At 49.0% G+C, this 12609-nt stretch overlaps 1 protein-coding gene across 2 annotated transcripts in view; it reads left to right on the forward strand.

Moving 5' to 3' along the window:
• ANKRD54 (ankyrin repeat domain 54) overlaps positions 1–5982 on the forward strand; it is an 8077-nt gene extending 2095 nt beyond the window's left edge. The window contains exons 3-8 of one of the 2 annotated variants that reach the window (XM_025206882.1): positions 36–203; positions 395–466; positions 870–917; positions 1034–1158; positions 2394–2501; positions 4291–5982. In XM_025206882.1, the coding sequence (XP_025062667.1) occupies positions 36–203; positions 395–466; positions 870–917; positions 1034–1158; positions 2394–2501; positions 4291–4365 (596 nt within the window). In that variant the 3' untranslated portion in view covers positions 4366–5982. The remainder of the gene's footprint in view (positions 1–35; positions 204–394; positions 467–869; positions 918–1033; positions 1159–2393; positions 2502–4290) is intronic. The other variant, XM_014520991.2, reaches the window with a different exon arrangement.
• Positions 5983–12609: the final 6627 nt, after the last annotated feature.

A 12609-nucleotide genomic window follows, 5' to 3' on the forward strand; every position in this document is an offset into this window, starting at 1 on the left:
TCCCTCATTCCTATCTCTGTCCAAACATGTCATAGCTGCTGCACCAGTCAGGGTCCTCACTCTGTTCACACTCTCTTCTCATCTCTGTCTCTCGGTGATGTCAGTGCAGCAACTCTTGGAGGATGGAGTTGACCCCTGCGCTGCGGATGACAAAGGCCGTACAGCCCTGCACTTTGCCTCCTGCAATGGCAACGACCGCATTGGTGAGTAGGAGGAGGTGTTCATGATCCAGCGTCCTCAGGGAGGGAGAGCAGAGGAATCCAATTCAATTCTGCATCTATGTAGAATCAGGATTTCTGTTGCAATCCATGGCGCGATACACACTACTTAAGATCATCGCAGACTTGAGAGGCAAAGGGAAGAGACTGAAATTGGTCCGTTTCATTGTTTCTAGTGCAGTTGCTTCTGGACCATGGCGCAGACCCAAATCAGAGAGATGGGTTGGGGAACACTCCATTACACTTGGGTAAGTGTCTGGAACCTGAAATGGTATCTTCTGTAACCTTTGTAAACAAAGGTAAAGAAATCCCACCCATTTCCCTTTTTACACCTGTGCATCCTGGCAACCAGCGCCTATTCTTGAAGACTTGGGAGGGATGCTCTTTAGATCCTGTTTGCTCTGTTGTTTTTAACTGAAGCCTTCAGGGTCCCAGGCTTCCCAGAGGGAAGTGTATCACCTTCTTCCTGCTGGCTCTGATGAAGAAGAAACTATCCAGATGGAAGTAAATTTCTGGGCTGACTTCAAATGGAAGTGCTCCTGTGTGCAACTACAAAGAGCCCTGTCAGATGTTGAGTGTCTGTGCCCAGCAGGCTCTGGACTAGAGCAGAATCCCTTTCACTGAGTTGTGTGTCTTGTTTTTCCTCCCCAGCTGCCTGCACAAATCACGTTCCTGTCATCACCACGCTGCTCCGCGGAGGTAACACTTCCTCTTCGCAAATTATAAAAAGTTACCACCTTCTCCATGATGTTCCCAGAGGACGCTGCCTCTTTAAAACCAACCTCCCTCTCTCTCTTGCTCTTTGCATCTTTCAGGGGCCAGAGTAGATGCCCTAGACCGAGCTGGGAGGACACCTCTGCACCTGGCCAAATCCAAGCTGAACATCCTGCAGGAAGGGCTCTCTCAGAGCCTGGAGGCTGTGCGCCTTGAAGTGAAACAAGTAAGAACCATTCCTGCTGTCTGCTCCTCCAGGGAATCTGTGTCTCAAGCACTGACATTCTGCCCTACACCCCCTAGGGAAAAGATCTCAAAGGTCCACCCTGAGCCTTGCAGCATATCAGGCTACTATGGCTAAGGCATACCAGTTTCTCTAGGCAATGGCACATGAGGGAGTGAAGTGGCTAGCATCACATCCAGCACAATAGTTGAACACAACTCTAGAACTGTAGCAAGGTGCCTTAGCCAGGCTGCCACTGCATCCCTGTAATAGGGGTAATGTTTAGTAACAGGTTTAATAGTCTGTTAGGGTGCACACCATATAGCCCACAGGCTGCCCCCTCAAAATTTTTTATTAGGATGTGGAAAGCAAATGAGTCCTGCATCCATGCTATGCAGCCATTTGCTAATCTGTTCATGCATGTGTATGTATAGTTCAGCTTTGTGCTTGTAAAGATAAGGGCTCCTGTGTGAGCAGAGTAGATTCCACTGTGACAGCCCTCTACTGGAATGTGTACCCAGCAAGTGGCCCTCAGTGAAGTCTGAGCTGCTCATTCCTGCCTTAGGATCTCTACTCTGATGTGGTCCCTGACCTTCCTCCTTCCTCACTTTGACAGCTCCTCTGCACCCTGTTTGGAGAATCTTTCCTTAAATGCTTCCACTGAGTTTTTGCAGGGTCTCTCCAGTGGTGTAGGCCCAACTGCACTGAACACGAAACTGTTCCAGGTCTCAGTGCTCACACTGTCTGGCTGACAGACAGGAGAGAAGACTCTGTAGAACTGTCCTTGGATGTTTCCAACACAATCAGTCAGTGAAGGACTAGTGCACAGTTAAGAATTGCTCTGCATTGGCCACAGCACTGCATTGGCCACAGCACTGCCATATTGACTGCTTCCCAAGGTGACCCTGTATGGCTGCTTCATTCTAACAGCTATATGTGGGCTAGCAGATCAATGAATTCTAATCTGAGTATGAGGTGTGTGTGATCAACTTGTGGTCTAACTTCTGACAGCACATTAGCCTGTGCTGCTACAAATAGCCCTGTCTAGCCATTTTGGAACGAGGTGCTCTCCTGGTGGGAGCTTTGCTACCTGCTTCTGAATTGTCACTGTGCTCAAAGCAGTTGTGCTAATAGCCCCCTCTGTCCTGGTGTGGTTGTTGCTCTGACTTCATAATAAGAGAGTCCAGCCCTATTGCAGTCATGCTGCTTCTGCATCTCACCCCAGCTGCTTGTTTCAGATCATCCAAATGTTGCGGGAGTACCTAGAGCGTTTGGGGCACCATGAGCAGCGAGAGCAGCTGGATGACCTCTGCTCCAAGTTACAGATGACCAGCACTAAGGAACAGGTGAGTGGCCCACTGGGCTTAAAGCAGGGGTGGGCAATTATTTCAGGTGGAGGGCTGCTTACTGAGTTTTGGCAAGGGCCGCATGGGTAGCCCTGCCCCTTGATAGGTGCCCTGCCTCGTGGTCACCATCTTGTAACTGGAAATCCCACCTCCTAACCCCTGACCTTTGCCACCAGAAATCCCTCCCCTTGCCCCAGGAAGTACTCCTTTCAACAAGGGGTTTTGCCATCTTGGAACCAGAAAAATACCAAGTGATAGTCTATAAAGCAAACGTCTACAACATTCATTAATTGATTTTGAAAACTTTTTGTCCTGGTTTACATGTGTTTGTGTGATGTGCGTAGAGGTAATTATATATAATAACTTAAAATGAAGTCTCACTCTTGTATATTGTGGGGGGGTGGGTACAGGTTTGTGGGGGTATGTGAGGTGTTGGGGAGGGTGTGGGGTAAGGGAGCATGTGAGTGTGGGTGTGGATATGTGTTATGGGTGGGTATGGGGTTTGTGGGGAGCTGTGTATGGGGGGAGGGTGGCTGGGGTGTACGAGGGGATGTGGGTGTAGGGATCTGTGTGTATGGCAGTGTGAGGCGGGGTGTGGGAGCTTGTGTATGGTAGGGTGTGCATGTGGGACGCACACACACACTCTGCCCCTCCCTACACACACACCGCGGTACTGGTACAGCCCCGTGCTCCTGCGGTCCAGGGCTGCAGCCAGGAGCCATGTGGTGGTGTGGTGTTGGAGCAGTGCAGGGGAAGGAAGACAGGGAAATGGCTGGAGCTGAGCTGCTCAGTCCTGCTGGCTTCCCCTGGGTCCTACTGCCCCTAACTCCTGTCATCTTTGGCAGGCAGCCAGGAGCAAATAAATATTAATTGACTAAATTTTTTTAGGGGCCCTGCAGGCCAGAGAGAATGGCCTGGTGGGCCGGATGCGGCCCGTAGGCTGTACTTTGCTCACTCCTGGCCTAAAGGCAGGCAGATTGACTCTCCTACTTTGTTGCCCACCACACCTACATCCAAGGGCAAAGGAACAGCTTTCTTAGGGTAATATCCAAGCCTGGGGAATGAGGTGCGGGCACTTATTCCTCTGGGCTGCTGGCCTATATCGGATCCCAACTATAATGGCTGCCAGATCCTATGATAGCAGACCTCTGTGAGGGGAGAGAAGCCTGTGTGATTTCTGGCACATGCACATTCATATCACAGAAAGCAGCACTGGCATGGATACTCTTAACAACAGTTTTGGCAGCAAGGTCAAAGATCAAATGAGCAGAGAATTTCCCCGTTCCTCCATTCAAGACTAGGAAGAAGCATGTTGCTGTGGGGCTGATGGGAGGAAGCGTGCAGTGTTTATGCTACAGAACTGCAGAATCTATGTAGCTCTAGAAGGGTATGTTTTTAAAGTGCTCTTCCAGACAGTACAGGGTATGGGACAAAGTCCTGGCACCAGCAAAATGTACATTGCCACTATATGGATTGTTGAAGTGACCTTGGACACTGAGGTCTACTAATTTCTCCAGGAAGCTGGTAAAGGCTCCATTCACCTGAGCAGCTTAAAATTAGATAGGGCAGAATTAGGCAGGATATGGAAACCCTCTCGCAAAAGCCAAGGAACAGCATGGTTTTGACCTAATACAGGTTCTATGGTTTTGATGTTGGCATTGCCATAATACTGCTTCCCTTGCAGTTACCCTGCTGGCACTTCATGGCTGGCTGTTGCTGGAGAATCAAAGTCCCTCTTTTCCTTCCCCTGTTCACCTCACAGTAGCATCTTGTATTGTTTCTCTGGCAGGTGGACGAGGTCACGGACCTCCTGGCCAGCTTCACCTCACTCAGCCTGCAGATGCAGAATATGGAGAAGAGGTAACAGGCTTCCAGACCATTCCCCTGGCTGAAAGGAAGAGCCCAGGGGAGAAGGGCAGCTGCAGCTTGGCTCTTGGCTCATTGTCAAACATTGCTGCCACTGCCAGATATCCTGTTCTGCTGGACCTGCACCCCACAAGGCACTCAGCTCTCAGATTGTTGTCTTGGGTGCAGCCTCCGCCACTTTGTTCTGAGGGGCCAGGAGGACAACTGAATGCAGCAGCTGCTGACTTGTTTAAAACAAAAGACCGTTTTTCCTTGTGGTCTTCCTCTCAAATGGATGGTTTACTGCATGGGCTGGCCTCTGTAGGATGTGTTCCTGAAAGCCTCCTGTGTCCAGCATGGTTGACAGTCACAAGAGTCTCCCATGTTGTCATCAACCCCAGTTAGGTGCTGTTATGCAGTAACAAGCATGTACACAGGCTTTCATGTACAGACCTACTATCAGGCACATTTCAACATTGTCACAGTGCTGCCATGCATGGATTTAGGTGACATGTTCAAATGATGAGAGGCTCTGTACTGCATCACATCACTTCCACTTGCTGCATGTCCTTTAAGTTGACCCCTTCAGGAGATGGAAGTTTTGCCAGAACTCACTGAGCGTCACTTAGTGGAACCAGGAAAGTCAGAGACTGTCTTCATCCCAAATTCCCCCAAAGGGCCTGCTGTCAGAGTGGGACACAAAGCTTTTCATCACTAGGTTACAGCTTCAGGTCTGACTTCAGGTTCAAGTAATCATTTAAAAGTTTGTGCATGGGTATTTTAATGAAAACCTTGTTAAAAATAGATAGGAAAAGTTCCTAGATGATGGCTGCATGATCCCAACCTTGGTTCTTTTGGGTGATACTGTTCTAGGCAGACACATACCCACATTCCACCATTGTGATTTTGATTTTTCCTCTTCCACTGGCATTCCCAGCCAAAAGGTCATGTACTAAATGGGCCATGGGAAACAATTGTTTTACTTTGCAACATGGCTGACCTGAGCCACCTTGTTGAACTGGAATGGGAGCCAATTTATGTTGTTGCTGCTGCCTTTGTATCACTAAATCCTGGATCTGAAACAGAGGCAACATTCTCCTTTTCTATGAGAGAGAGTCAAGATAGTCTCAGAGAGAAAGGGGCAGGAATCTTGAACAAGCTCAGCACTCTAGTTGAGTTTGACACCTCTCTTGTAAAGGGTGCAGGGAGCTGCCTCATAATGGTGTTTTCTTACTTTTGCCCATTCATGACCCTTAAGACCCAGACAGATCCCAATTAGCCTATGGATTCTTAGGAGCAGTTAGTACATTCCCCAAATCATGAACATTCCAAGGATATTCTTTTTAGATACTGAGGACAATCAGGTCACAGGCTTTTTAATACCAGATGCATCGCTTGTCTGAGACTAGACTGACTATACCCATCTATCTTGTGTCTGGATTTCACAATGACATATGCTGCTTCATAGGATGGTTAGTCCTCTGGGCAGGGGGAGGTTGGACTGACTGCATTCTGATTTTGCTGGAGTTGTCACTGTGAATATAAAGACTGTTCCACCATGCTGGATACAGAGAAAGGGGGTAGGAGACAATCTGAACTTACACATTTTGAATTTCAATAAAATATTGCCACCTTTTTCTTGGTGTCCTCAGCCAGTTCTTTCTTCTCAGCATTTACATTTATGCCTCATTTATGTATTTCCTGTGCCTGGAGTCTGGAACTGGACTCAGTAATTGCTTCTCTCAAAGTTAGAGCTGAAGTTAGGCTGACTGTTGAGTTGCTTTGAGCTTAAACACTGATCCATTTGTAGTCTGAAGTGGCCTCTGACAGACTAAATTCCAGTACAAAGGAATCAATATATTTAAAGTTTACAAAAATTATATGATCCTTTGCATAAGTAGAGAGCAAGGCTGGTCAAGCAGTACTGCTTGAGAGAGCTCCTTTGAAGTACAACTGAGGGGAAAAGGGAAGGGGAAAGGGTTTGACGGTCATTGTAGTTCTCCAAGTGCGAAAGAGAGAATGTACTATGAGAGATTTTAGTGACTAAATCCTGAGTGGATTCGGGGGAAGAAGAGCATCTCACAAACAAGGTAATGATATATTTTATACTGATAAAATATAAAAAGCACAAACTAAGGATCAAAAGCAGCTGCAGAATTACCATATTTACTCAAATAGAAGACAACTAATTATACAACTACCTCTCAATAATTAGATTCTATACATGGAAAATTTATAAATATTTTCCAGGTGTAGAATCTAATTATTGGAGATCTGCCTTCAATTTGTCCCCCTCCCACTGCTACAGCAGGGGAAAAATTTGAGGGGTAAGTTAGCTCCTTTGCTCTCTGCTTCCCTGATCAGTCCTTTCTCCATCTCCTATCTTGCAGAACACATGGAAGCAAGGAGCAAATTTGAAAACAGTAACCTTGAAATTAAACATGGCTGTAACACTTTGCATATGGAACCCATACACTTAGTTCATCCAGAATTGATGCACGTTACCTTTTTCTGAAACTGCTGCAAGTTTTAGCACAGGTACTCCACAAGACTTTCCTTGGAGTCTCAGAACAGCTTCCTTTGCCTGAAGAAGGGTGACTGTGCCCAAAAGCTTGTTAAGAACTTGTTTCCAACTACTCAGTCGGTCTAATAAAAGATATCACATCTACTCAAAGAACGTTGCCGTACTCCACAAACATACTTTTGAGCAACATTTTGGTATATATGTATATAGAAATATAAATGCCTTGTGACCAATGTGGTTCATTTGACAGTCTATGACTCACGTCTACAGTTAAACTACCATCATCCCCATTACAATAGCTGCCACCACACACCTGTGTGCTCATTACCACCCCCTTTACTGAATCACAATCATGTAGTACAAACATTTATTTATTTTTTAAGGAAATGTTTTCATGTTCCAAGTCAAATCAGCCCAATCAATTCCAAATCTGTGAGTCATTCAAAAACCGTATGTGGCCCTACTACCGGCAAACATCCTTCACCCCCACCTGGGGCTTTAGATGCTTTCAGATCATTTGGCAGGCATCCTATGTGCAGGTCCAAACCCAGAGGTTTGGGGTTCGGATCACTTAGTACAAACTATGCACAATCTTGGTCCAGAGCCAAAGGCTCATGTTTTACCACATAGTTCATTGGACTGGGCCCTACCGGAGTCAACAGCATTTTATGCTATGATGACCCCATAGCTCAACACTGTTCAGTATGTGTGTGTACTCCAGATCCCCCCACCAATGACTAGAACCAGGTGTCCTTGTCACAAGTCCTGGGATGCTCCAAAAATTTGTGTGTAGAAGAGATGCAGGGCAACCTGGTTTGACTTCACCTCATGGAGGCCAGGGCTAAACTAATCATATGTGCCAGGCTGAGAGACTGGGCAATAGAGGGATTCTGAGTGAAAGAAATGGGAAAGAAAGGCACAGCTCAGCTGTGGGAGTGACAAAGAAGCTGAAATGTATGCAGTGTAGTGGTTGAAAAAGAGTCGGTGGTGAGGGGGGGACTGCGCTTAATTGACACTTCCATAGATTCTATTTAGATGGGCTGCACTGACCTAGCCTTACGGTGGGCATCTCAACCTTTTGACTGAGATCAAATGTAGCATGGCCAACATCCTGAGGGGCCGTGGCTACGACGTGATGGTTGTCACGCTCATTGTGGGAACGCTCAGAGCCTGGGACCCCAGCAATGAGAGCGTCCTGCATGCCTGCCGTCGCCAAGCTGATGCGCTGCCTCATGGTGTTCAACACCATCCGTTGGTCCCGTGATGTCTACATGGAACATATCACGGGCCACCGCCAGTACTCCAACCTCCCCAGACAAGGACCACCTGAACCCCCTCCTCTGCACCAGTTGGACCTTCACTTCGAGAGGATTCGTCAGCAACGGACGACCCCGCTCCACCCAAAGAGGACCCCCGCGATGAGACTCTATATGGACTGAGACACTTTTCTTCAAACCACTTCTTCCACTATTGCAGACCATTGTAATGGGTTTGTGTGTATCTATCTTCTTTCTCTCTCAGTGTTGCAAACCCCCTCCCTCCCTCCCCTTCCCCCTTCTCCCCACCCCCGGGCTTAGTTGGCTAACGTATCTCCTGTAACCTAGTTGTGTTCTCCTCCTCACCCCCATCCCTCTAATGTTAGACCCTCGCTCAGGCGATCTGTATTTCCCTACCGGCTCTGTCATCTTTTTTGGATTCACAATCCTAAACATCTAATAATAAAAGTCAATTTTTGGCACCAAGGGGAGGGTGTCAGGGCTGGCTCTGGCTCTCCTGGTGCTGGCTTGGTATTGCAGTACCTCCAGGGCCACTGCCAGTTCCCAGTGGAGGGAACTCTCATGCCCCACCCCACTTTTTTTAAGGGCAAAAAAAAAAAAATGGTTCCCATCAGTATCCTAATATGAGCTATGTGTTTTATAGTCATGTTCAATGTTGGTTGCATTTAATCAACTTCATAGTTTCTGTTACTGAGCACATGCTGCCTTAGGCAGCAATTATTGATAAACAGTCTATCTAATGAGGTTTCCTTGTATGCAGTTATAAGAGGAGGTTCTTCATAACCTTGTCTTGTATTTGAGTAAATATGATTAAGACAAGAGCCAAGCAGACAAGAGCAATAGTAGAGTTCTGAGGGCCAACAATTCACTTTAGCTAGGACCAAGGCCTGTTTGCTTGGGAGCCTATTTTTCCTGGTCCTACCCTTTTTAGTGAACTGCTGAGCTTTCATAGCATCCCTCACCCAGGCTAAGTACAGACATTCAAAAAGCCCAAGCCTGAATTGATTCAGTCTTTGTAGGTTAGTCTAGCCTGCATAGATTGAACCAACAAGCAAGCAAACAGACATTCACTTTTGATTCTGGAAATGAAGCCACATGCCTGCAGTGGCTCAGGCTAGAAGCTGGGGGGTGCTAGAGCAGCCCTCCCTTCCCTTCAGGCTGGCAGGATGCTGAGCTGAGGGGGGCATGGCCAGGTCCCAGCAGGCCGAATATGACTGGGGAGGGGTTTAAACCCCAACCCTGGCCTTCAGGGACCACAGCCAGGGGCTGCCTGCTTTTCTCCCCTGCTTCGGACTCAGCACAGCCCAGGACCCCCAAAGCCCCCCTCCCAGCCAGGGGGCAATCCTGCTGCACCTTCCCAGCTGCTGGGACCAGGATCTCACTTGCAGCAGCGCAGGAGCAAAAGCCAGAGGGAGGGGAGCAAAACGGCACCAAGCACAGGTGGGGACACGCACAGAGGGAGGGTGACAACAGCTCCATCCTGGATGTGAGCCCTGGTGAACAGAGGAACCCAGGCTGGGGTGGGTGGGGAAAGGGCTTGAGTGTGTCCATGCTAGTCTGGGACAAAGCCAAGCCGAGCTGAGCCAAGTATGCAGCTGGAGCAGCAGCTGCTGCCCAGCAGCTCCTTCTAACCGCTGGAGAGCAGCACCCAGGCTGACGCTGGCTCCTGCAGCAGTGTGCATAGCACAGGCTTACCCCTTCAGCCCTGAACACTATTACCTGCATCCCCCATGCTGTGGGTGCTGAGTTGGGCAAGCACTGTTCGCTTCCCCTACCCAGCAGTGGTGGCAATACTGCAGCATGGCCCCGTGTGCCAGGCGCAGGGCACTACCCGTACAGCTTCTCCACTGCCGCTGCCATCTGCCTGCCCAGTAGCCAACTGCAGCTTGGCAGCATGGGTGACTCCTACCAGTACAGCCCGAGTGAGTCTCTTTGACAGCAGCAGCAGCAAGGAAATGGTAGGGGTCTTGCCCCATGCCTGGCACACGAATCTGTGCTGCGCTCCCATCACCGCTGGGTAGAAGAAGTGAGCATTGCACACCCAGCTGGGTGTCTGCCAGCCAGGGGAACACAGGTAATAGCACTTGGGGCTGAGGGGGTGAGTCTGCACTGTGTGCGCACCACTGCAGGGGCTGGGGCTGGCCCAGGTGCCACTCTCCAGCAGGCAGAAGGGGCAGCCAGGCAGGAGGTGCTCCCCCAGCTGTATGCTCGGCTTGGCTCTGCCCTGGGCTAGCATGGACGGACTGGAGCCGCTTCTCTGCTCCCCCAGCCTGGGTCCCTTGCTTGGCGGGGCTCACACCCAGGACGGAGCCACCATGATTCCTCTGTGCATGTCCCCACCTGGGCTTGGGGCCATTTAATTTCCCCTCCCTCTTCCTGACCTGGCTTTTGCTCCTGGGCTGCCCCAAGCGAAACCCAGCCCCCAGCAGCTGGGAAGTGCAGTGAGATTGTCCCTTGGCTGGGAGGGCAGCTCTGGGGGTCCTGGGCCATGCTGAGCCCCAAGCAGGAGGGAAAAAAACTGGACAGCTGGAGTCCCTGCCCATGGGAGAGGGGATGCAGGGGGGTTTAATCCCTATAATGTTTACTCGATGCCATAGAGCTCCAGGGATGGGGTACTCAGTCAGACCTCCATACCTGTGGGGTTCCTCAGAGACCAGTGGGGTTGTAAACAGCTTTATCTTTATTAGCAACTGGATTCAGCAACTCACAGCTTTCAGGAAGAGCAACAACAACTCGCCAGCAAAATCACACCCGCAGAACATCAGTGGGAGAGACTGGATCATCCCACTGCTGACCCCTTAAAGGTACATTACATATACCACAATCCCCCTCTGTCCCATGCTCCTGCCCCCTCCACTCCAGTGGGGAAAAGTCTGGCAGCGGCTGCATCCCCAGCACACCCACCCCCTTGTCAGCCAGCCATCACTGCTCCAGCTGGGACGAGGGAGGGCAACCCTGCAAAGCATGCTGGGGGCTGTAATTTAACTTGAACAAGGAAGGGGTCTGGGACAGAAGTTCCATAAACTGGTTTGACCTAAATCAGTTAAGTCTGATACTACATTCAACCAGGTTTATCTTAAACCAGTTTTGGCCATTTTGAAACTGGTTTAGGTGCACTGAACTTCTGTTCTGTATAACAGTTATAGGTTTAAACCAGTTTATGTGTAACATCTCTCCCTAGCGCACAAGCTGCTCTTCTCAGGTCTGCTTTCATGCCCTCAGCTCCAAATGCAATTGCACAGAACTGTTTCCCAGTGTCCTGAGAAATATGTTTGCTGCTGGCCACACTGCAGTCTGGCACCTGGGAATCTTCCTGCCCACTGTCTTGCTCAGTTAGAGGGATCTGCTTTAGAAGGACCCCCTTCTACAGTAAACTAGAACAGGGTGGTCATGCTTGAGTGATGAACCTGTCCTGCCATGCTTTTAAATCCTACCATGTCTGTGGCATCTGATTTGCTTTGTCCTCATGCCTCACTTAATCCTAGGATCTTCTCTTTGGGCAATGTGGCCTATATTATATGGTGCAGTCCTTACCTTCACTTGCAATGCATTGGTGAGAGCTTTGCAGCAGCTTCACACCTATTTTTTAAGTGTTGGTTTTTAATGAATTAGTTGTGAATAATCCCATCTGTACAGACTTGCCTGTGCTGTGTTTTTGGCTGTTAAATCCAATTATGTACTATTCACAGAGGCTCCTTCAGAGCAAAGGCCCTGGTGAATGGTAGTGGATTCAGGGCTACGGAATCAACTCGTCTCCATGCTCAGGCAGACAGTGCTTCACACCCGCTTTGCACCTTCAGCTTAGAAGCCAAAACACAATTCTGCCACAACAGAACAAATTTTACAGCTGCTGAACAAAACCCCCTGCCTGGAGAAAGGGCCCTTTCACAGCAAAGGGTGAAACAACATGCCTGGGATCCAGGCCATAAGATTTCACCACCTCTGCCAGCTGGGGGAGGGACTGGCTTGTCAGTGTGCAATCAGGGCCAAAATATAGCTGTGCTGTGTGGCACTTTCATGACTCTACAAAACACGGTGGCAAAGTTACACAGTTGTCCGCAAACAAAAGAGCCTTCCCTGAAACAGCTGGTCTCATGTACAAGAGGAATGTAACACTCTGCAGCATAAGCAAACTCAGAGAACTCACTACCTCTTGCTCTTCAGCCACTGAAATAATGAAACCCCAGGGTATCAAAACAGCTTGAGGCATTCTCCCTCTCTCACTTCCTCTTCACTTGCTTTCTAGCAGTCTCCAAATCCTAGTCATAACTACCTCCTCACTTCCAGAATCCTTTTGAAGCACCTCCAGCTGTTCCCTCTCTCACTTCTCATCTGCATCCTCTTCCTGCTCACTCATTGAGCATATCTGATCTCATCTCTGCCTTCCTAGAGAAAGACGCTCACAGAACAAATACTGTTTCTCTGCAGAGACCGAGGCCAGCATGGGAGAGCCCATTGGTGA

Source organism: Alligator sinensis, unplaced genomic scaffold (assembly GCF_000455745.1).
Source record: "Alligator sinensis unplaced genomic scaffold, ASM45574v1 scaffold215_3, whole genome shotgun sequence".
Lineage (NCBI taxonomy): Eukaryota > Metazoa > Chordata > Crocodylia > Alligatoridae > Alligator > Alligator sinensis.